The sequence below is a fragment of the Myiozetetes cayanensis genome, unplaced genomic scaffold (genome assembly GCF_022539395.1).
Source record: "Myiozetetes cayanensis isolate MyiCay16 unplaced genomic scaffold, myiCay2020 scf7, whole genome shotgun sequence".
NCBI classification, from domain to species: domain Eukaryota; kingdom Metazoa; phylum Chordata; class Aves; order Passeriformes; family Tyrannidae; genus Myiozetetes; species Myiozetetes cayanensis.
The window spans coordinates 27,151,622-27,169,103 of record NW_026087964.1 but is presented as its reverse complement, the minus strand read 5'-3'; the positions used below and the strand labels follow the sequence as shown (position 1 = coordinate 27,169,103).

The 17,482-nt window shown below is 39.6% G+C and overlaps 1 protein-coding gene across 8 annotated transcripts in view; it reads left to right on the top strand.

Moving 5' to 3' along the window:
* MTUS1 (microtubule associated scaffold protein 1) overlaps positions 1-15,466 on the top strand; it is a 125,113-nt gene extending 109,647 nt beyond the window's left edge. For 6 of the 8 annotated variants that reach the window (XM_050337594.1, XM_050337598.1, XM_050337597.1 and 3 more), the window contains 7 exons: positions 6,418-6,632; positions 7,156-7,252; positions 8,238-8,320; positions 8,426-8,521; positions 10,919-11,035; positions 12,259-12,356; positions 13,221-13,899. In XM_050337594.1, coding sequence (XP_050193551.1) covers positions 6,418-6,632; positions 7,156-7,252; positions 8,238-8,320; positions 8,426-8,521; positions 10,919-11,035; positions 12,259-12,356; positions 13,221-13,437 — 923 coding nt within the window. In that variant the 3' untranslated portion in view covers positions 13,438-13,899. Of the gene's footprint in view, positions 1-6,417; positions 6,633-7,155; positions 7,253-8,237; positions 8,321-8,425; positions 8,522-10,918; positions 11,036-12,258; positions 12,357-13,220 lie in introns of all 8 variants that reach the window. The other 2 variants (XM_050337600.1, XM_050337601.1) reach the window with 1 other exon arrangement.
* The last annotated feature ends 2,016 nt before the right edge of the window (positions 15,467-17,482 follow it).

Sequence of the window (17,482 nt, the reverse complement as noted above, 5' to 3'; positions counted from 1 at the left end):
GGTTGGGGTACCTTCCTGCTTTGAGTAACAGCCTGCTGAGCTCATTCAGGGAACTCGCATTGCAGGAATGAATATGCCATTCAGTAGGTTGATAACTAGAAAAAAACTTCAAGTGTAACCGTGCCTGATGGATCTGTGACACCCGAGTGCACAGAGCTCTCAGACGGGGATGCTGCTGGATGAAATCATCAGCTGTTCCCCTCACAGACCTGATTTTCCTGGGTCAGTTCTGCAGGAACATCTGAATGGCAGCCTCAGGCTCGCTTCCCTTTGTAAGGTTTCCAGACCATGGTTTCAGTGAAGCATTTATCTTCATGCAGCTCCTTTGTCTTAACCACGTCATACGTCTAGCCTGTCTGTACTGCTCTCCTCAGCATGTAAAGGGAGTGGATTTAATTACAGAAATGAAAAACTACATAGGTCTTCAATTTTATGTAGCTTCAAAAATAACTGGGTTTGGGGTTTGTGTTCTTTTAAAGTTAAATTTATCACTTGTTGACAAGGTGTGAGAAAGGCATTCTTGTAACAGTAGCTTTAGCTGAAAATAATCAGCTTAAATACACACCTGCTAATCAGCTTTCTATCGACACTGTTAAATGGATATAGCTGATCTTAACATTTCTACAGGTTGTTTTAACCAAAGTACTGTGAATTTTGATTCACAGTAGGATCTGGGTAGAGGTTGGCTCAGACAGTGCAGTTTGAATCTTATTTTGGCCATGTGGACATGTTCCATGGAGTCCCGGCTGCCATGTTTTAATGCCTGTTGTTTTGCAATTTGGGGACAGTCTCAGAAGAGGAACCAGGTGTGCCCAGCTCATGCCCTGCATGTTGCCAAGTTTAAGGGGAACATGAAGGCCCTGCAGCTTGCATCCTGCACAGTTTGGATTTGTCAGTTTCTTGCTTTGAAGTTTAATTGTGCACACTCCCAAGCTCCTGGATTTGCCTGGCAAAACCAATTTGGCTTGCTGTCAGATGGTCTGTTTTGCTGGGTTATTCCATATGACCCTTTCTATCAACATACCTTTGTTTTAATGACTTGGACATGCATTACCGTCCCAGGACGGGCCTTTGGCGGTGGCCGTGTGGCTGTGCTGACCGTAGGGCAGATGGTTACCACACGCTGCTCTCTGCTCTCACTGGCTGAAAATGCATGCAAGGATTAGCCATGATAGGTATTTGGGGATGGGCTTTTCCAAAGGGAGTTCAGATTCTTTAACAGTTGGGTTCTGAACTTGGGTTTCTTTAAGAACTCCAGCTACAAAGACTAAACTTCATGGTTTGAATGTAAACGCCTTAGTTCTGGGAGCCTGGAGCAGGTAGGGATGTTAGGAGCAGGCTAAGTGTATAAATTACTTCTAGTTCCTTGTTTAATTACGTAAGTAGAAATTGCAAGAGCCGCATATTTCTTGAGAGGTACGAAACTACTCCTCTAAATTAATTGCACTCCAAATTGTTTCAGAGCCTCTTTGCAACCATGCTGGATGTGATCCAGCTCCGTCCTGCTACAAAACAGCAGGTGCAAAGCTGACTCAGCCTGTGCCCGCCTTGGCCCTTTGAAAATTGCCATTCGTGAGCCTTTCTCTGTGGCCTGGAGCAGCCTGAGTGTACCCTGGACAGCCACACAGATGCTGATCTCCTCTCTCTCCCCTCCAGTTGCTGCACTGAAATTGATAAACTATTTTCTTCAAAATACCTTCATGCTCTCTTTTTGTTACTAATAAATTATCTTAAAAATGCTTTGGAGGTTTGGGTAGAAGAGACTATTGTGTTTTACAGACAGGTGGAATGAATGTGTTTTGGTTTTCAGGTTAAAAATACTTAATAAATAATTCTTTCAATTATTTGAGGCAGGGCCTAACTTGCCACATGTCATACAATTGCCTGCTGACACTTGCAGTGTTTGCAGCATTGGGGATGGGAACTTACTTCCTGATGAGTGAATGCTTCACATATTTATTCAATCATACCGCTTAAATGCAGCTTGAAGCAGGCTTTTTTGGGGTACTTGCCTCGTCTCAAGTTGTCCAAGAACAAAAATACAAAATGTGGCTTAACGTCCTGTATCATTTGCCTCATGGTAGAAGTGACAGCAAGAGAAACTTTGTCAGAAACTTGAAACCTTGTTTGTGTAGAATTTTCAATATTGAGAATCTGCCAAAAGCATAAATTAATTACTAGATAGATTTTAAAATATATATTGTGCGGAGAAGGAAACGAGCCTTTGTGACTACAGTAGATGTACTGAACATACATCTTGCAGTCTGACATATAACATTTGAGCAGTGAAGGGTTAGTGCAGTGTAATGTCACGTAATGCTAAATACTTGGGGTTTTTTGTGGTAATTACCCCCCTTTTCACATCCCCTCATCTATTAAAATGCTGCCAGCTTACTGTCCTAGTGAACTCGATTTCAAAATTGCAGTCAAACGCCTTTTCATAAACCGTAACTAGGCCAGTGAGTGACTTGGGACAATTTTATGAAGATAACTATTTGTTACAAACAGTTTAATTCAGGGTTCAGAAAAAAGTCCAGTATATTTTATCTTCTTAGCATTATGGTTATGGTGACTTTTAGGGGAATATAAGGTAAAAAATGTTTTATCTAAGCAGTTTAGCCATAAGGACTGTTTATAATTAGAAAAAAAAATTGGAAGGAGATATTGCACAACTATAAGGTGTGTCTCCTGGCTACTTCTAGTGGAAGAATGAAATACATTTGTTGGGGATACAAAGGCAACTTTTTGTAGCCCTCTCCTTTAGCTGGAGTTAGTGTTGATGTGGTTTGGATCTGCTGCCGTTTGCACCTATTGCAGGGAGTTGCAATGTGCCTGGTTCTCCACGCCTCTCTCTTGCAGGCATTTGTTTTATGATTTTGGCATGTAAAAAGCTTCGCAATGAAATACCCAAGATGCAAGTGGCCATTGTTGACTACTACAGATGAGTGGTAATTTCATGTGTCAAAACCAGCATTTCTGCTCTGAAGATAATGCTGTTACCAAATCTCAGAAGCTTCCTGTGATTCCCAAAAGTCGTGGTTCTGCCCAAAAGAACCAGGCTCTTAATTTTTAACAAACAGTGTTAAGAAGCTTAAAAAACAGATTAATCTTGCTCCATGTTATAGTAATACAGGGAGAGACTGTTGTATGGTTGGGAGGAGAGGCTGAGACAACCAGGTGGGGAGAGAATATTTATGGCTCCGCTATTTGAATAAAGAAGTAAATATTGCTTCTGGCTGCCAAGTACAGCATTCCATATGCTCTGTCCTGAAAGCTTAACATGGTTTAGTGTTACAGGTAAGATTGAACAGACTGTGAACAAATGGATAGCGCATCTTTTTGTCTTTGTGGCTTGATTTTTCTCTGAAATGCTGTGGGACCATTTGTTCCCTGTTAACTTTTTTTGCTCAAGGTTTGTGGTCTGATGTGTGGCATAATGAAGATGTGGAATTGCAGAGGAAAGCACTTTAAGAAGGGAAAGGAAGCATAGTAGTGGTGTACAAAAACCCTGAAGTATGCCCTTCAGGTATCTCTGAAGTGGCTGAGAAGTTGAAATGGAGATTTGTGTGTGTGCACTACTGGAAAATCACGTTCTGGTTACAAATTTTTGTTGAAAGTTAAGCATCAGTTCAATGAGGAGACTCTTGAGTAGCCGTCGAGTTTGGTTAGTCAGGAGTTTTGCAGTTATCTCCTTGCAGTGGATAGATGGCCAAACTAAGGAATTAGGGACAAATCATAAAAAGGGTAACTTTCTTAAAACAAGGCAGAACACAGTCATAAAATACATGATTCAGTCTGGAGATGGATAGGACTGTGCCAAATATTTGCTGCAGACACTTCAGTCTCAAGTATTATGGGACTTCTTATAATTTCAAATTAACAATTCTTTAGTTGGTGCTTTTGCTGAAGCTTCATGCTTCATGTGGTTATTTTCTTGCCACCACCATGATACTGGGAGCTCACTGGTTGTTCAGTAGTTCTGCTTCCTTGTTTGGATGGCAGAAATTCAAGTCAGGCTTGCGATCCACAAGGAAGTGTTGCAGCCTCCAGCTTTGTGGAGGCCAGACATTACCTTTAAGGTAACAACACTTAACTGCCAATGTAAGTTTTAAAAGTTTTTGTTTGCCTTTGTGACATTAGTCTTCTCATAAATCTGAATTGCAAACGGCCTGAAGGGGAACTGATGCATCTATTTTCTTTGACAAAGGTGTGGTTTGCTATTTGCTTTTTTTCTGAAGTGCTTTGCATCATCTGAAGCTCTCTGTGCTGACATTCAAAGATAAGGCAATGACAGGCAGCACATTCTTTTAACTCAATGGAGGCAAATGAATAGCTCTGACCTTGCAAATAAAGAATTTGATGCTTACTTTTTCCTCTGTTGCTTTTAAATGAAGTGGATAATTTGAAGCATTTTACTACAGTTACCTTAAGTGAGGCATGCAAGTTTGTGTGTTTCCTCTCAGCTATGCCCTTACTCTTGCTATAGAAGGTCAGATGCATGTCCATGAGGTTGGCTCTTGTAGTATCTTGGTTTGGCTTGCTGCCTGGTTCTTTGCATTATAAAGTGATGTCCCATAACAGTGATGTTTCCTCTTCCCCAAAAACATGACAATGCAGCACATATATATTCAATAACTTTATGCCAAGGTGATGTTACAGAAGTGTGAATGCTAATTTTTTTTTTTTTTAAAACTTTTCCCCAATGAGAGCATTTGTAAGAGAAGTTTGTGGAAGGAATAAAGATAGGGAAGTAAAATTTTTGCTTGGTGGTGATATAGAAAGTATCCAACACTGTGAAATCTGCTTGGGTTGCAGGGAATGTTGTGGTAGGTTTTAGCTGAGCCTCTGTTGCATCATTGCCAGAATGAAGAGCTTGGCTTAAATCTGTCCAGATCAGCAGATCTTTCACACAGACCCAGAACTGTTAAACCTGCTTTTAGGCCTAATTCAGATAGACACACGTGCACATCAATTTCCATGCAGTACAGCTCACTCTCTTAATGCTTTCTAGTTCAACTGCAGGTTTCAAGTGATGATAGTAGGGCCAAGACTCTTTGCAGTTTCCTTAAAAGAGAGTGCAGGTATAATTTATTGAGTTACTCACATGGTTTTAATGAGCTGTAGCAAAGAGGGAATCAGATGTGTAACTAAAGGTGCTCTGCTGGGGCAGGCTGCTTTCCCTCGAGCTGAGCCCACTTATGCTTTGGAAATCAGTCCTTGAAGATACTGTAATTTATTTATTTAAGGCTCAAACAGCTGTGATGAAAATTGCCTGTACTGCCTGTACAAAAATCCTTAAATCTTCCCATGCTTTTACAGAGTTTGTTTTCATTGTTTGGGCAGCGTGCCAGGCTGCTGAGGAGCGAGCGCATGCATGCATGACTTCTCCTGTCTTTGAGGATCACATTAACGTTTTAGTTGATTTTTCTCTTAAGCAGTCACTCATCTGACTAATTTATTTTAAACCAAAGTACTGGAGTCTGTATAGAAGCAGTTTTGCTCAAGGTCAGTGACCACACTCTTATATTAGAGATCCTGTTTCACCTTGCTTCCAGGCTTTGGTGCCGCTGGAACTGCATAAGGCATTTGCTGCAGTCATATTAACCATAGGAAAGTAACTCCTCCTATTCAGGCCTGTCTAGTTGGAGATGGGAATACTAAATTTCAAAGTCAAAAAATAGAAGTTACTAACTTCTGTTTTGCCTTTTAACCAGCTGCAAATATGGGGAGACAAGCCTAGGCAGTCTTCATTGCATACCTGTGTTAATACAGATGTAAAGAGAATTACACAGCATTTCTCTTTTCTTAATACTCTACACTTTTTGCCTAAAACTGTTCTGTATCTTGCATATTTAAATATTTCAGACATACAAACATTAGCAGTTTGGCAGTTCTGTATCGGGCTGTCCATGTCAGGCCAGAATTGCTTCTCTGCTGTATATCTGAGCACGGGTAACATTGAATGTGTAGTTTTCAGGATATTAAGACTTTCAAATTTAGCAGAGTGGTTTAGATATAAAAAATTAAAGTACTCTGACAAACAAGCTACTGAAATGGGATCAAATTAGGTGAAGTAGCAAATGCAATTAATTTTTTTATTGGAGCACTTCAGTCTGTCTCTTGAGACATTCATTCTTCTGTGACATGACAAACTGTCACACTTGGGCTTTCTGTGGGGGTTCGTGGCTTAACTAGATTCAATTAATTTGCAGCATAAGAAACACTGAATTTGATATTTTTGCGAAGATCTTTTCATGTGTCCTTGGAGGTGGCGCACATCTCATGGATAAATCATATTTGTCTTTGCAGAACCATGTTGCTGTGAAATGTGTCTTTAATACCTCTAAATGAAGATATGACATTAGTATTAACTTGATCCAATTACTTTTTTTCTCTTTTTTCTTTTGACATCTTCAGTAACCACTTCTGCAGCTTGTGAGAAATTGGAGAGAGACAGGAATGAACTGCAAATTGCTTATGAAGGGTTTTTGCAAAAGTTAAACCAGCAACATCATGATGACTTAGCTGAGCTGGAGGAGAGGCTTAAACAGTTTTACACTGCAGAATGTGAGAAACTCCAAAGTATCTGCATTGAGGAAGCTGAAAAGTACAAAGCACAACTCCAGGAGCAGGTTTGTAATATTCAAAGTAGAAAAGTTCTCTAGCAGTTGATTTCTGCTACAAATGAGTCTTCAGAGAATCCTGGGTTTTCTAATAACAGAACTACTTAATTTAATGTGAAATTCTACTTCATTGCAGCTATAAAAACACTACTACATTAAACTGTACAGAGCTTAAGCTTATGTTTAAATGTGGTAGAGATTCCTTGTGTTCTGCCAGCTTCAGTAACTTCTAGAGCTCCACTGGATATTTGAAGCAGCTTGAACCTCAAGATTTATAGAAACGCACCTACCCTCTGGCGTTGCTTTGCAACAACTCCATGTGTGTGACAGATGCACACATCATCCTGTTGGTAGTGGTAAACTGTAAGGCATCGTTTTTGTTTACTGAGTGTTGCACCTGGCTTAGCTTCTCCTGTTAAATCCTACTAAACCATTTAAATGTACTCAGTGTAATACATAAAGTCATTGAAACCATGCTTTAAAAAAGGGTTGATACACATAAGGGGATAAAAATCACATTGCCATATTGCAGGTGGACAACCTAAATACCACACATGAAAGCTTTAAGCTGGAACTCGAAAACAGACACTCAGAAAAAGTGGAGGAGCTGAAAAAGGAGTATGAATCCTCTTTTTCAGGCAAGTATTTTGTATTCAAGTGCACGTGCTATAGTACTGCTAGTCACAGACAAAAATATTCAGGCTTTCTGATCAGTATGTCCACTTCATTGTTCTTAGTGGCAAGATATCTTTAAAAACATGGCTGAACTCCTTCCTTTGGAACTAACAAGCCTCGTTTTACATACAGCCATAACCATGATCCCATTGTAGTTGAATGAAACTTTTAAAAACGTTTGAGTGGAAGTGACTTTTTCTTTCAATAGAAGATGTCAGAATTGCCCTCAGTGTCTCAAGTGACTGGGTGATTCCTCCTACTCTCTAGTTCAATAAGGAGCACCTCAGAATTCAAACTGAGGATAAGTAGGGTTGTATGCTTTCCACAATGACATGGACATTATACGCTGTGTGGCAGTACACTGGGGCAAAAGTGGTTTTTCAGGGAGGGAGTGGTGAGTGTGCTCAGGTTTAAATGACACTGCATCTCACTGATTTAAGTGATGATGATTTCCATCCTCCTTCCAACTCCACTTAATAGCCAAGTTTCCAGTGACACTTTTGTGTCTTCAAAACTGGTGACGCTTCCACTGCTGTCAAAGAGCAAACTCCTCTGCATGGCATCTCTGAAGTAGGAAAGAAAATTTTTTCTAGAAGCTTGTAAAGGACACAACTTCAGTTTTTGCTGTGTTTCCTTCCAGAAACTCAGCTTTGGTCAGATGTGGCTTGTGCTTAATAAATCCACTTGCTGCACGCAGATGAATGCTTTCAAAACTGACATGCTCTCAGCTAATGAAATGAATATGCGAGGGACAATCCACAAATCTAAAGTGGCAATAAATCTGATACTTCATACGTGCTTTGCATCAGTTAATGATAAATGTCATTTCTGTATTGTCATTGACTCTGCATCTGTGCATATGTGTATAAGCTGGCTTTACAGGCTGTTTCTTTTCAAAAAGAATTTTCACTTCTTATATTAAAAATCTGCAAAAATAACTCGTTTCAGAGCTCAAGAGCACGCATGAATCTGAAAGGAAGTCACTTGAAGATTCCTTTAAAGAGAAGCAGGAATTGCTGGAGGTTTGTTAAGGGCTGGGGTCATTGCAACAGTCTTAAATCTTGAAAGGTGGTTTGTAGATGTGCAGTCAATTCTTGGCCTAAGTATACCATGTCTTTTCATTTCAGAAAAAAATCGATGAACTAAAAAGTGAAAACGACTCTCTGAGTGAGAAGCTGAAATTAGAAGAACAAAAACAAATAGCCAAAGAAAAAGCCAATCTTGTAAGTCTTGATCTTCAAAAGTAATGTGGATGAGCAGATCTTGCCTGGGTTTATGGCAAAATATGAAAGGTTTGCAGTCAAGCCTGATAGGAGTCCCATACTTAGTAATATTTTATATAAGTGCCTCACCTACCAGAAGTTTCTTGTGAGTGCTATGATGCTGTCTATGAACTTTACCACTATAAATCTGTAAAGCTGTTGAATATCTAAGTCAGGGGTGTAAATAATAGCCTAAGTTAAATTGAAGATCTATGCCTATGCAGAATTTGTACCACAGCTTTTTTCTGGACAGTTGGTAGCTCTTCTAATGGTGCTATGATCAGTGTGGGCTTGCATCACTACTAAAAAACTCTCTTCTTGTACTTGAGTCTTTAATGCATTTATTCAAACATTGATTTGTACTTGTTTCTGATTTATCCTTCAGATAAACTTTTGTCCTGCCTTTGCTCCCAAGGCTGCTGTTGCTCTTGGGATAGGAATGTGCTCTTAGAGAGGTTTTTTGTGCACTGGGAGGGTTAGATACAAACATGCTTATCTTTCTGGTTACCCAGAAATAACTGGAATACCAGTAGTATTGTTTATTACACAAAGAGAAATTCCATTCCTAAAAACTCACCTGGGATGCCTCCAGTAGAAGTTGCCCTAGTTTTCACTGGAATTTAATTTGTTTGGGTTTTTTCATCTTACTGCTTGTTCTAGTGGCAGGACAGAGCTGCTGCAAGAAGAATACGCAACCACAGTATGTTGCTGTGTTAGTGGGATTTTGAACTGCATTCCACAGGCATGCTCAGATGTTGTTTGAGTTAAAGGAGCAATAGCCTTTACGTAGCTGCAAATGCACTTTGCATCCTGACAGTATAAGATGCATCATAAGCTTGAGGCTTCTCTGTGGAGAAGTACCAGTTTGACTTAGCATCTTCTTCTGCACTAAGCAAAAATTCTGCACTATCAGAATTTCCAATAGCCCTTTGAAGACAGAGATGTATTTACAACTGTCTGGTGTCCTTTAGATAGCATCACTTGATATTCCCAGCTTTTTTCTAAAAAGTTCTGTAGACCTTTCAGTCTTTTTATTTGACTGTGTGTTCTGCTATGAGTAGCTCATGTAGGTGCTCAGAGTTCACTTCAAAAAGACATTTTGAGGCCACTGGGCTAGAGGAGGGAAAAGACAATAAATTGAATATTGAACATATACTGTAAGTTGCATTTAAACTTCTCAGGATTGCTTTTCTTGCTAGCTCCTGGCTTCCATGGTAAGTCACAAGAGGGAGGAAGGAGTTGTCTGCTGCCTTCACTGAGGCAGCACAGCATGCAACAGTCCTTAAAAACAGGCAGGAGAATGAACTGCATAGGTGGTGGAACCCCTGTTACCTGTGATATGTACTGTCCCTGTCCCTGTGGGACTGTGCTCCACAAAACTGCAGGCATTGCCATCCAGTACGTGGTTTCTTGCAAGGCAGTGAAGCTGTTATTCAGTGCACTGCACTTGTATTCTTACCCAAATACACTAAAACAAGTTTTGCTTAGATACACAACAAACTTAAACATTGATGGATTTTGGCTTGTGTTCCACTTGGATTACCTGGAAATGGACTGAGATTTGCTTTACTTCTCCTTATTTTTGCCTGTGACTTTGCCTTTGAAAATAGAGAATGTGTTTTATTTTGCAGTGTTTGAATGGTTCTTTTGAAATATAGGTCCTTCAGGAAACCACATCTGACCCTGCCTGTCTCCCTCCTCTCCCCTCTACCTCTCAGAAAACAACAAAAAGGAAGAATAAAATATGAAGTCCTAACTTGCTGTATTGTAGATAAGTCATGGATGTAGAGCAGTGCAAGATTTGTGAGTGCAATTGCATTGCCAGGCTTTAGGAATAATGTAAAACTGAAAACTTGGAATTTCTGCTTATAAACCTTCGAACTCAAACCAGGAAGATCAGTCAAGATTAAACTTCTGATGTTTTTTTGAACCATTTCAGTGTCTGAAGACTCTTCAAATGTTTACTCTAATTATCTCTTGGGATGGGTTATGAGTAATACGAAATAAATTTTGGAACTCCTAGCCTTAAAGAGAGCCTTTGGGCACTCCTGTGAAACAAGTTTTGCTGTGACAACATTAGTGCCTTGAGTCATGAGGGTTTTTCATGTCTGCGTATTAAGTGTTTTCTGAACAGCTTCTAAGGAAAACTGCAACTGTCCACCTACACCAAAGGAAAAACAAAATCAGAGAAGAAAGTCATATCAGATCTTGTTAGTTATTCTAAACTGTTTGACTTGATTTCACTTAGAAGAAGAAATGGTTGTTACCATAGTTATTTTCTTGCTTTTGCTGAATATTAGAGAAACAAATTGTTCCTGAAATTCAGGGCACTAAGCAAACTCTCTGGAAATCTTTCAGAAAAACCCACAGATTATGTACCTGGAACAGGAGCTGGAAAGTTTGAAAGCAGTGCTGGAGATCAAGAATGAGAAACTCCATCAGCAGGATATAAAGCTAATGAAGATGGAAAAACTGGTGAGTGTTCCTTGGAATCTGGCAGATTGGGACCATGTCTCTGAGTTGTGTTCTGATAATGACCTCAGGCTGGTCAGGCTTAACAAGAATTAATATTTTTTGTTTAACAGGAAACATGAAATCATGATGGGACATGCTCACATTGTAGGTACAGCATTGGGCTGTAATGTAAAGAGGGGGAAAGAATGCCCCAATGCTGTAAATGACCATGTTCTTTTTTCCTTCCCTCTCTTCTCCCTCATCCCCAAAGAAAAAAATCCTTACCTGCTACATTTTCTTGAGTGGTATGGAAGATAGATTGCACTGCCAGGAAAACATTAACAAGGAAATTATCCTAATTTAATAAGAAAGGATCAAATATGAAATGGAATAAATGTTGATTAGCTTAGGCCAGTCATTTTAGCTGTTATCTTTAAGCTGCTACTTCAGCTGTATGGACTTGCTCCTGACCAGTGTGTAATTCCACATGAAGAGGCAATTTTGGGGGCAGACCTTGTAATTACTTAGCATGCTGTTACTTGTGTCAGGATGGGGTCCTTCTCCTGGGTGGGGCCTTTGAACACTGTTGTAATACTTGCTTAAGCAAGACTTCAGTGAGGAAGTATAGAAAGAGGTTTGGATACAGAGGAATACATTCAGGTCAGTTGCTCAGTGTTGTACAGCAGCGTATGTTACCTTGGTCTACAGTTACTAGTAAATTACTGGCAAACCTTTGTCTTTCCTGAGAGATGTTGACCACACTGTAGAAGCCCTTGGATCATCCGATCATTTATTCAGTGTTTCCTTAAAATGTAGTGGAATCAGGAGACCAGCAGGCAAAGCTGTTTACACAGGGGAGCTCCTAAATTTGTCATGTTACTGTGTTATTTCTAGACAGTCTTCTGTCTGCAACAGGTTCTAAAACCGCTGCCTGGCGGTTCACTGGCAGAAGTTACTAGAACATGCTGGTTAACCAGTAGATCCCCTATGCAGTCCTCCTTTGCTGGCTTCTAACCAGCACAAGTGACCAGGTGCCAGTGTTATGCAAGGATAAGGTAAGTAGGATCTATTTGACTGGTACAGAACATTCAAGTCACAGAAGCAGGTCAGTCTGACGTTACTTCAGGTTTTTATATCTACTGTTAACAAGGTCTACAAACTCCAGATTATGAACATCTGTGATAGCTCAGTATTTTGATGAGTGAGTGTATAGGTTTTATTTTAAACTGTGACCTTTTTCTAAGGTGGAGAACAACACAATCTTAATGGATAAATTAAAGAAGGTTCAACAAGAAAACGAAGAATTGAAAGCTCGGATGGACAAACACATGGAGCTTTCAAGGTGAAAAATATCTGTGCACTTTTGGATGTTCTTATGAACCAGCGGGAAGGGGTTCCTGTGATGAGAAAGAAATTTCTGTATAAATATTAGTGGATGCAGTTTTGTAGTACTCTGTAAAAGAACACATCCCTTTCTTACTTACTTGTATCTCTACAAATGTGCATTCCTTTGTAGAAGAACAAGCAGGAACAGACTGTAAGGGGGTAAAGGCTCAATGTGTTATTCAGTGGTCAAAACCAACATTTCAGGGAAGAAAAAGCAACTTGGAAATACCATTATACAAAGATTGCCTCTCTTAAGTACTAAGAGCTAAACTGGCTTGTGAGCTAAAGCTGTGTTTTAAACACTTCAGTGAGTGATTTGTCCCCAGTGTAGATCAGTGTGTTATATTTAGCAAATATGTGTTACATTGATCCAAAATGTGTTATATTTAGCAATAACAGTATTATTTAACATGAACAAAGCAGATCTGAGGTTCTCCTAACTTCAGCTTTTGCTTAAACGGGTGGTCAGACTCTTCCAGTTTGCAGCTTCTTTGTAGAGCTGAGCCTGCAACAAGACCCAAAGGCTCCAGCACAGCCATTTAAAAGCATCTGTTATTTTAAGCAGGACAAGTCTTACTCTTCAGATGTTTTTTCCAGCCTTTAGGGATTTTTCTTACTGGGACTTTTCTTCTGCTTTCTACAAACTACCAGTTTAAATCCAGCAAGGATAAGAACATGCTAAATCCTCCCTTTTAAGAATGGAATTTAGTTGTGAGCCCAGCAGGGGTTTATGCACTTTCAAACCTTTCTTTACAATTAAGTTCAATCCTGTAGCTTTCAGTTTGGGTTATGTGTTCTTATGTAAATCTTCTGTTTGCAGGCAACTTTCTACAGAGCAAGCTGTTTTACAGGAGTCACTAGAGAAAGAATCAAAAGTAAACAAACGCCTGTCAATGGAAAATGAAGAACTTCTGTGGAAGTTGCACAATGGTGACCTATGCAGCCCAAGAAAACTGTCTCCCAGTTCTTCATCTGTGCCTCTTCAGTCCCCACGAAATTCTGGTAACTTCTCTAGTCCTGCTGTGTCACCGAGATGACATCTCTTGAGAGAAAGAGGGGATTGCATTTCATTTCTGATCTGCAGAACCAATCTTAACTTTAATCACAGGAGCAAGAGCTATATTAGCCGACTATGACATCTGAACATAACTGGAAACTATTCAGAGCAAAAATGGCAAGAAGAGACTGTGAATATGGGAGTAAGACATTCACTCCTCCCGAAAAGACTTGTTTATGACCTCTATGGACATCGTTGCACAAAGCACTTAAGGAACAAGGAAAGACTTGTTTGTTGCCTTTTCACCTAACTCTAAGAAGAAGCTCAGGGGCTTAGAGATAAAGATCACAACCTTTATAATATGTTCCTTATCACCGACACTTTTTTAAGGCTGTGTGTGCGTGCGTGTGCTGTGGATGGGATGGATGTAACACACTGTGCGTGTGTCTAATGCTGCCTTCTTTGCTGTGTACGTAATAAAGGATAAAAGCTGAAGACTATACTTCATTTACTTCCTTGATACTGTTGACAGTATGCATGCTTTTAGCAGAGTACCCTCGCCCAGCAATGAGGAGAAACTGCCACTCGTACTGTAGGTTAGTTTCCTTCAGCTTTCTGGCTTCAGTTCGGTAAAAAAATGGCATGAAAAGCTTTGTCAACTGACTCATTAGTATCTTGGCCAACCTAAGTATGCAACTTTGAATTAATTTTAAATACAAACTGAGTTGCAGCCATATTTTGCATGGGTTCCTGGTTCTGTGTCCATGCACAACTCTGCCATTTATGAGGAGACATTTTTTGCAGGATACAGTGGATTTTGGCTTGTAGTCACAACCACAGTAGCCCTCAAGATCAGAAGTTCTTATTTGAGCTGCAGGTTTAGAAGCCTCAACATAGCATCTTACTGGTTGAAAAGGAATCGCTAATTTCCCCAAAGCAACAAGTCCATTCCCGAGGATAAACTAGATGTAGATGGGAAAGCCAAAGCAAAAAATGCAATAATTGTCACTAGGTGCATTCTTAACTCAGTTCTCAAGAAGAATCTTAAGTAACTGGTGAATTTCAATGTAGCTGGTGACACACTTACTTTGCCTTTTTAAGCATTAGGATTTGTATGAACATTCCTCAGAGTTGGCTAAATTCACCTGAGGAGGAAGGAAAAGGTGGTACCTGTGTATTTCATCTTGCTAATTCTGCCATACCTTCCCTCTTAGACTGCAGGATATTGGTCTTTTGCTAGTATTTGGTGAAAGATCCTGTACTAGACATTCTGTAGGGTAAGGGTTAAAAATTATCCTGGCTGCTGGAACTGGAGGACGAGGGTGTCAGCGTTTCTGGAAATGTCACATGCTGAGCTTTAGCTTTAACAAGGTATTCGTGTAGCCTTGCTCCAGCCTTGATCAGACCTGTTTAAGATGTCTGCTTTTTACTTGCTAAACACAGGTTCAACTGCAAATTAGTATTACAGAACACTAGCTTGGGTTTTACAGTAGGGCCAGGACCGCTGTTACAGTACCAGTTAGTGAATGCTGTTAGCTGGACATAAAATTTGCCATCCGTGACAGTATCTGCTGAGTTTCCCTGTGTTTTTTAGTAGCTTGGGGACAGGAGTGGGGGGGGGGAGGAGGAAAGCATTCAGGGAGAAGAATGCTCAGCTGGAGAATCACTTCAACCCATTTTACCTGACTTGCAAAACCTTGGCTAGTACTGAGGAATACAGACATAGAAACAAGACTGTTAACAGTGCTCATACAGTAAGTAAATTTGTAATAAACTTGTGATTGACTGTTTCATCACTAAATTTACTTAATCCTTCATAATGTACAAGTTAAGGGTGCCATTTCTATAGAACATTATGCTTTCTTTTAATCCTTTTTAGGGCACTGTACATACCGCTTACTAGTGGTGTCAGTACTTAATATGTTTTTCAAATTTAACTACGAAGATCCTGTGTTGGCTACAACTTGGCTTAAAGTATCTCTTGGAACATTCTTATTTTCTATGGTCAGAGATTTGATTGCATGTATTTGAGCTGAATGCTTTACAATAAATTTTTTGTACCAATTGAAGGATTTTTCTTCTGCTTGTATTAGTCAAATGATCTTTAATCTAAGGAGGAACATTCCTCCGGCTACTACAAACTCTTAGTGCCTGCTCAGCACAGCAGAACAACAACAGTGAAGCTTCACTGCACAAATTAATGTTCAGCTAGCCCTTTGAAAATGTTACCCTTGCTACTCTAATGTAGGTAGAAGTTACACAGAGCTTGCTTGTGATTATTAGCAATTCAGTTTGAGTTGGCCATAAAAAAAAAAAAAAGAATAGATTAGGTACTCAAAATGTGCATATGTCTGGTAAAGGCATCCTACAGAACTCATTAAAATGCTCACCTTATTCAGGAAATTTTGTGTGTGAGAAAAGCCACAGTTATAGTTTAGCAGTCTTAAGAGCTCATGTCACAAGAACAGTTGTCAAGCCACCGGTAAGAACTTACAGTAGTTGCAAAGTAATGCCTCAAATAAAACATGCAAGGAGACTGCATACCAATGTTTGAAGGTCAAATATAGCACAGCCCTTCTTGTAACAGAGCAGGGAAAGCTTTTCCAGGCTTCTGGTACAGGAAGTAAGTATGGTATAGTAAATAATACAAAGACTGTTCATTTGTTGATAGTTTCCCTCCACAGTACACAGGAGACTCCTCATCTCTAAACTGCTTGCAAGTTAATGCTTTTATGAAGAAATCAAGACTGCTTGTATATAGAAATCAGACTACAAATAACACCTGTTCAGTGTTTGTCCTTTTGGTCTCAAAGAATTAAATAATTCTGTTAATCTGTAAATATTGGTTTAATGTTTTTCTGTTTGAGTATCAGTATTTCAAGCTTTAACTTTGTTAGCAAAGGCTTTGTTCAATCCGGTAACTTTTGGGTTTTTTTTCTTTAGCATAAAGTTTCCTTCAGGAAAAGTTAGAAACCTGCTCACCATAATCATACACCAAAGGTCAAGCAATTAAACAAGTGATTTTCTTCAGATACTGAACTTTAACTAGTAGTTTTAACTCTAATGATAAGCTTCAAAGGAAGTTACAGTGACATTTGTATCTGTACCAAGTAGGTTCTTGCCATTCAAACTATTCATAATATGGTTCACCTTCACCCTTCAATACTTTTCTGTAAAGGTCTTTGTATGAGTTGCACTGTATTTGCTGTAAAATTTGAAGTGAATCATTTCCTTAAGCTAAATGAAGATGTTTCTCATTATGAACACCAAAGACACTTGCATGTAAACTGGTATCATGCAATTCATGCAGGAAATTCCTTCTAGACAGTAAGTAACCATTGATATTTAAAACTGTAGTTGCCCGACAGCCAGGAAATCATTTAGGGCTGAGCTGGAGTTAAAAAGATCATTAGAAAGTCGGGATAATCACAGAACCCTTAAGAAACAAATACCTTCTGTCCATTGCTGCTGCCTTGCCTTAGAAGAGCAGTGACACAGGTATGGAAATGGAAAGAACAGTACTGGCAGCTTGAGGCATGTAACCTTGACAAGTCATTTACACTTCATTTCCCAGGCTTCATTCTCTTACCCTGGGTCACTGTTCATTTAGGTGGAAATGTGTAACTGCATCAATGTAACAAGAATCAGCCCTGCCCAGGAGGTTTTGAGTAAAATAAGAACTATGTAAAATATATGGTAAAATAATTCTCATAGTTCTAAATAAGAATTATTTCAATGCTTGAGGGACAGGACAAGGAATGATGGACAGGACATGACACTCACCAAAATTCTTCCTTAAAGGCACTGCCTCTGTAGTTGTTACCAGTCATGAGAACTGCACCTGAGGGGGACTACTCAAGCAATGGATTTACACCATCTCTTCCTCTGCTGCCACAGTGTCTTCCATGAAGTGATGCCACCACGTGAACCACTGTGCTACTGAACAAGTCTGGGCAGGTGACACCATCTCCCACTTGCTACATATTCTGAAGCAAATCAATTGTCGAATTGAAGGCTCAAATGCACTTGGAACTACAGGAGTTGTGTCAGCTTCCTAAATTTCAAAGGGAAAGACATTGTTCTTA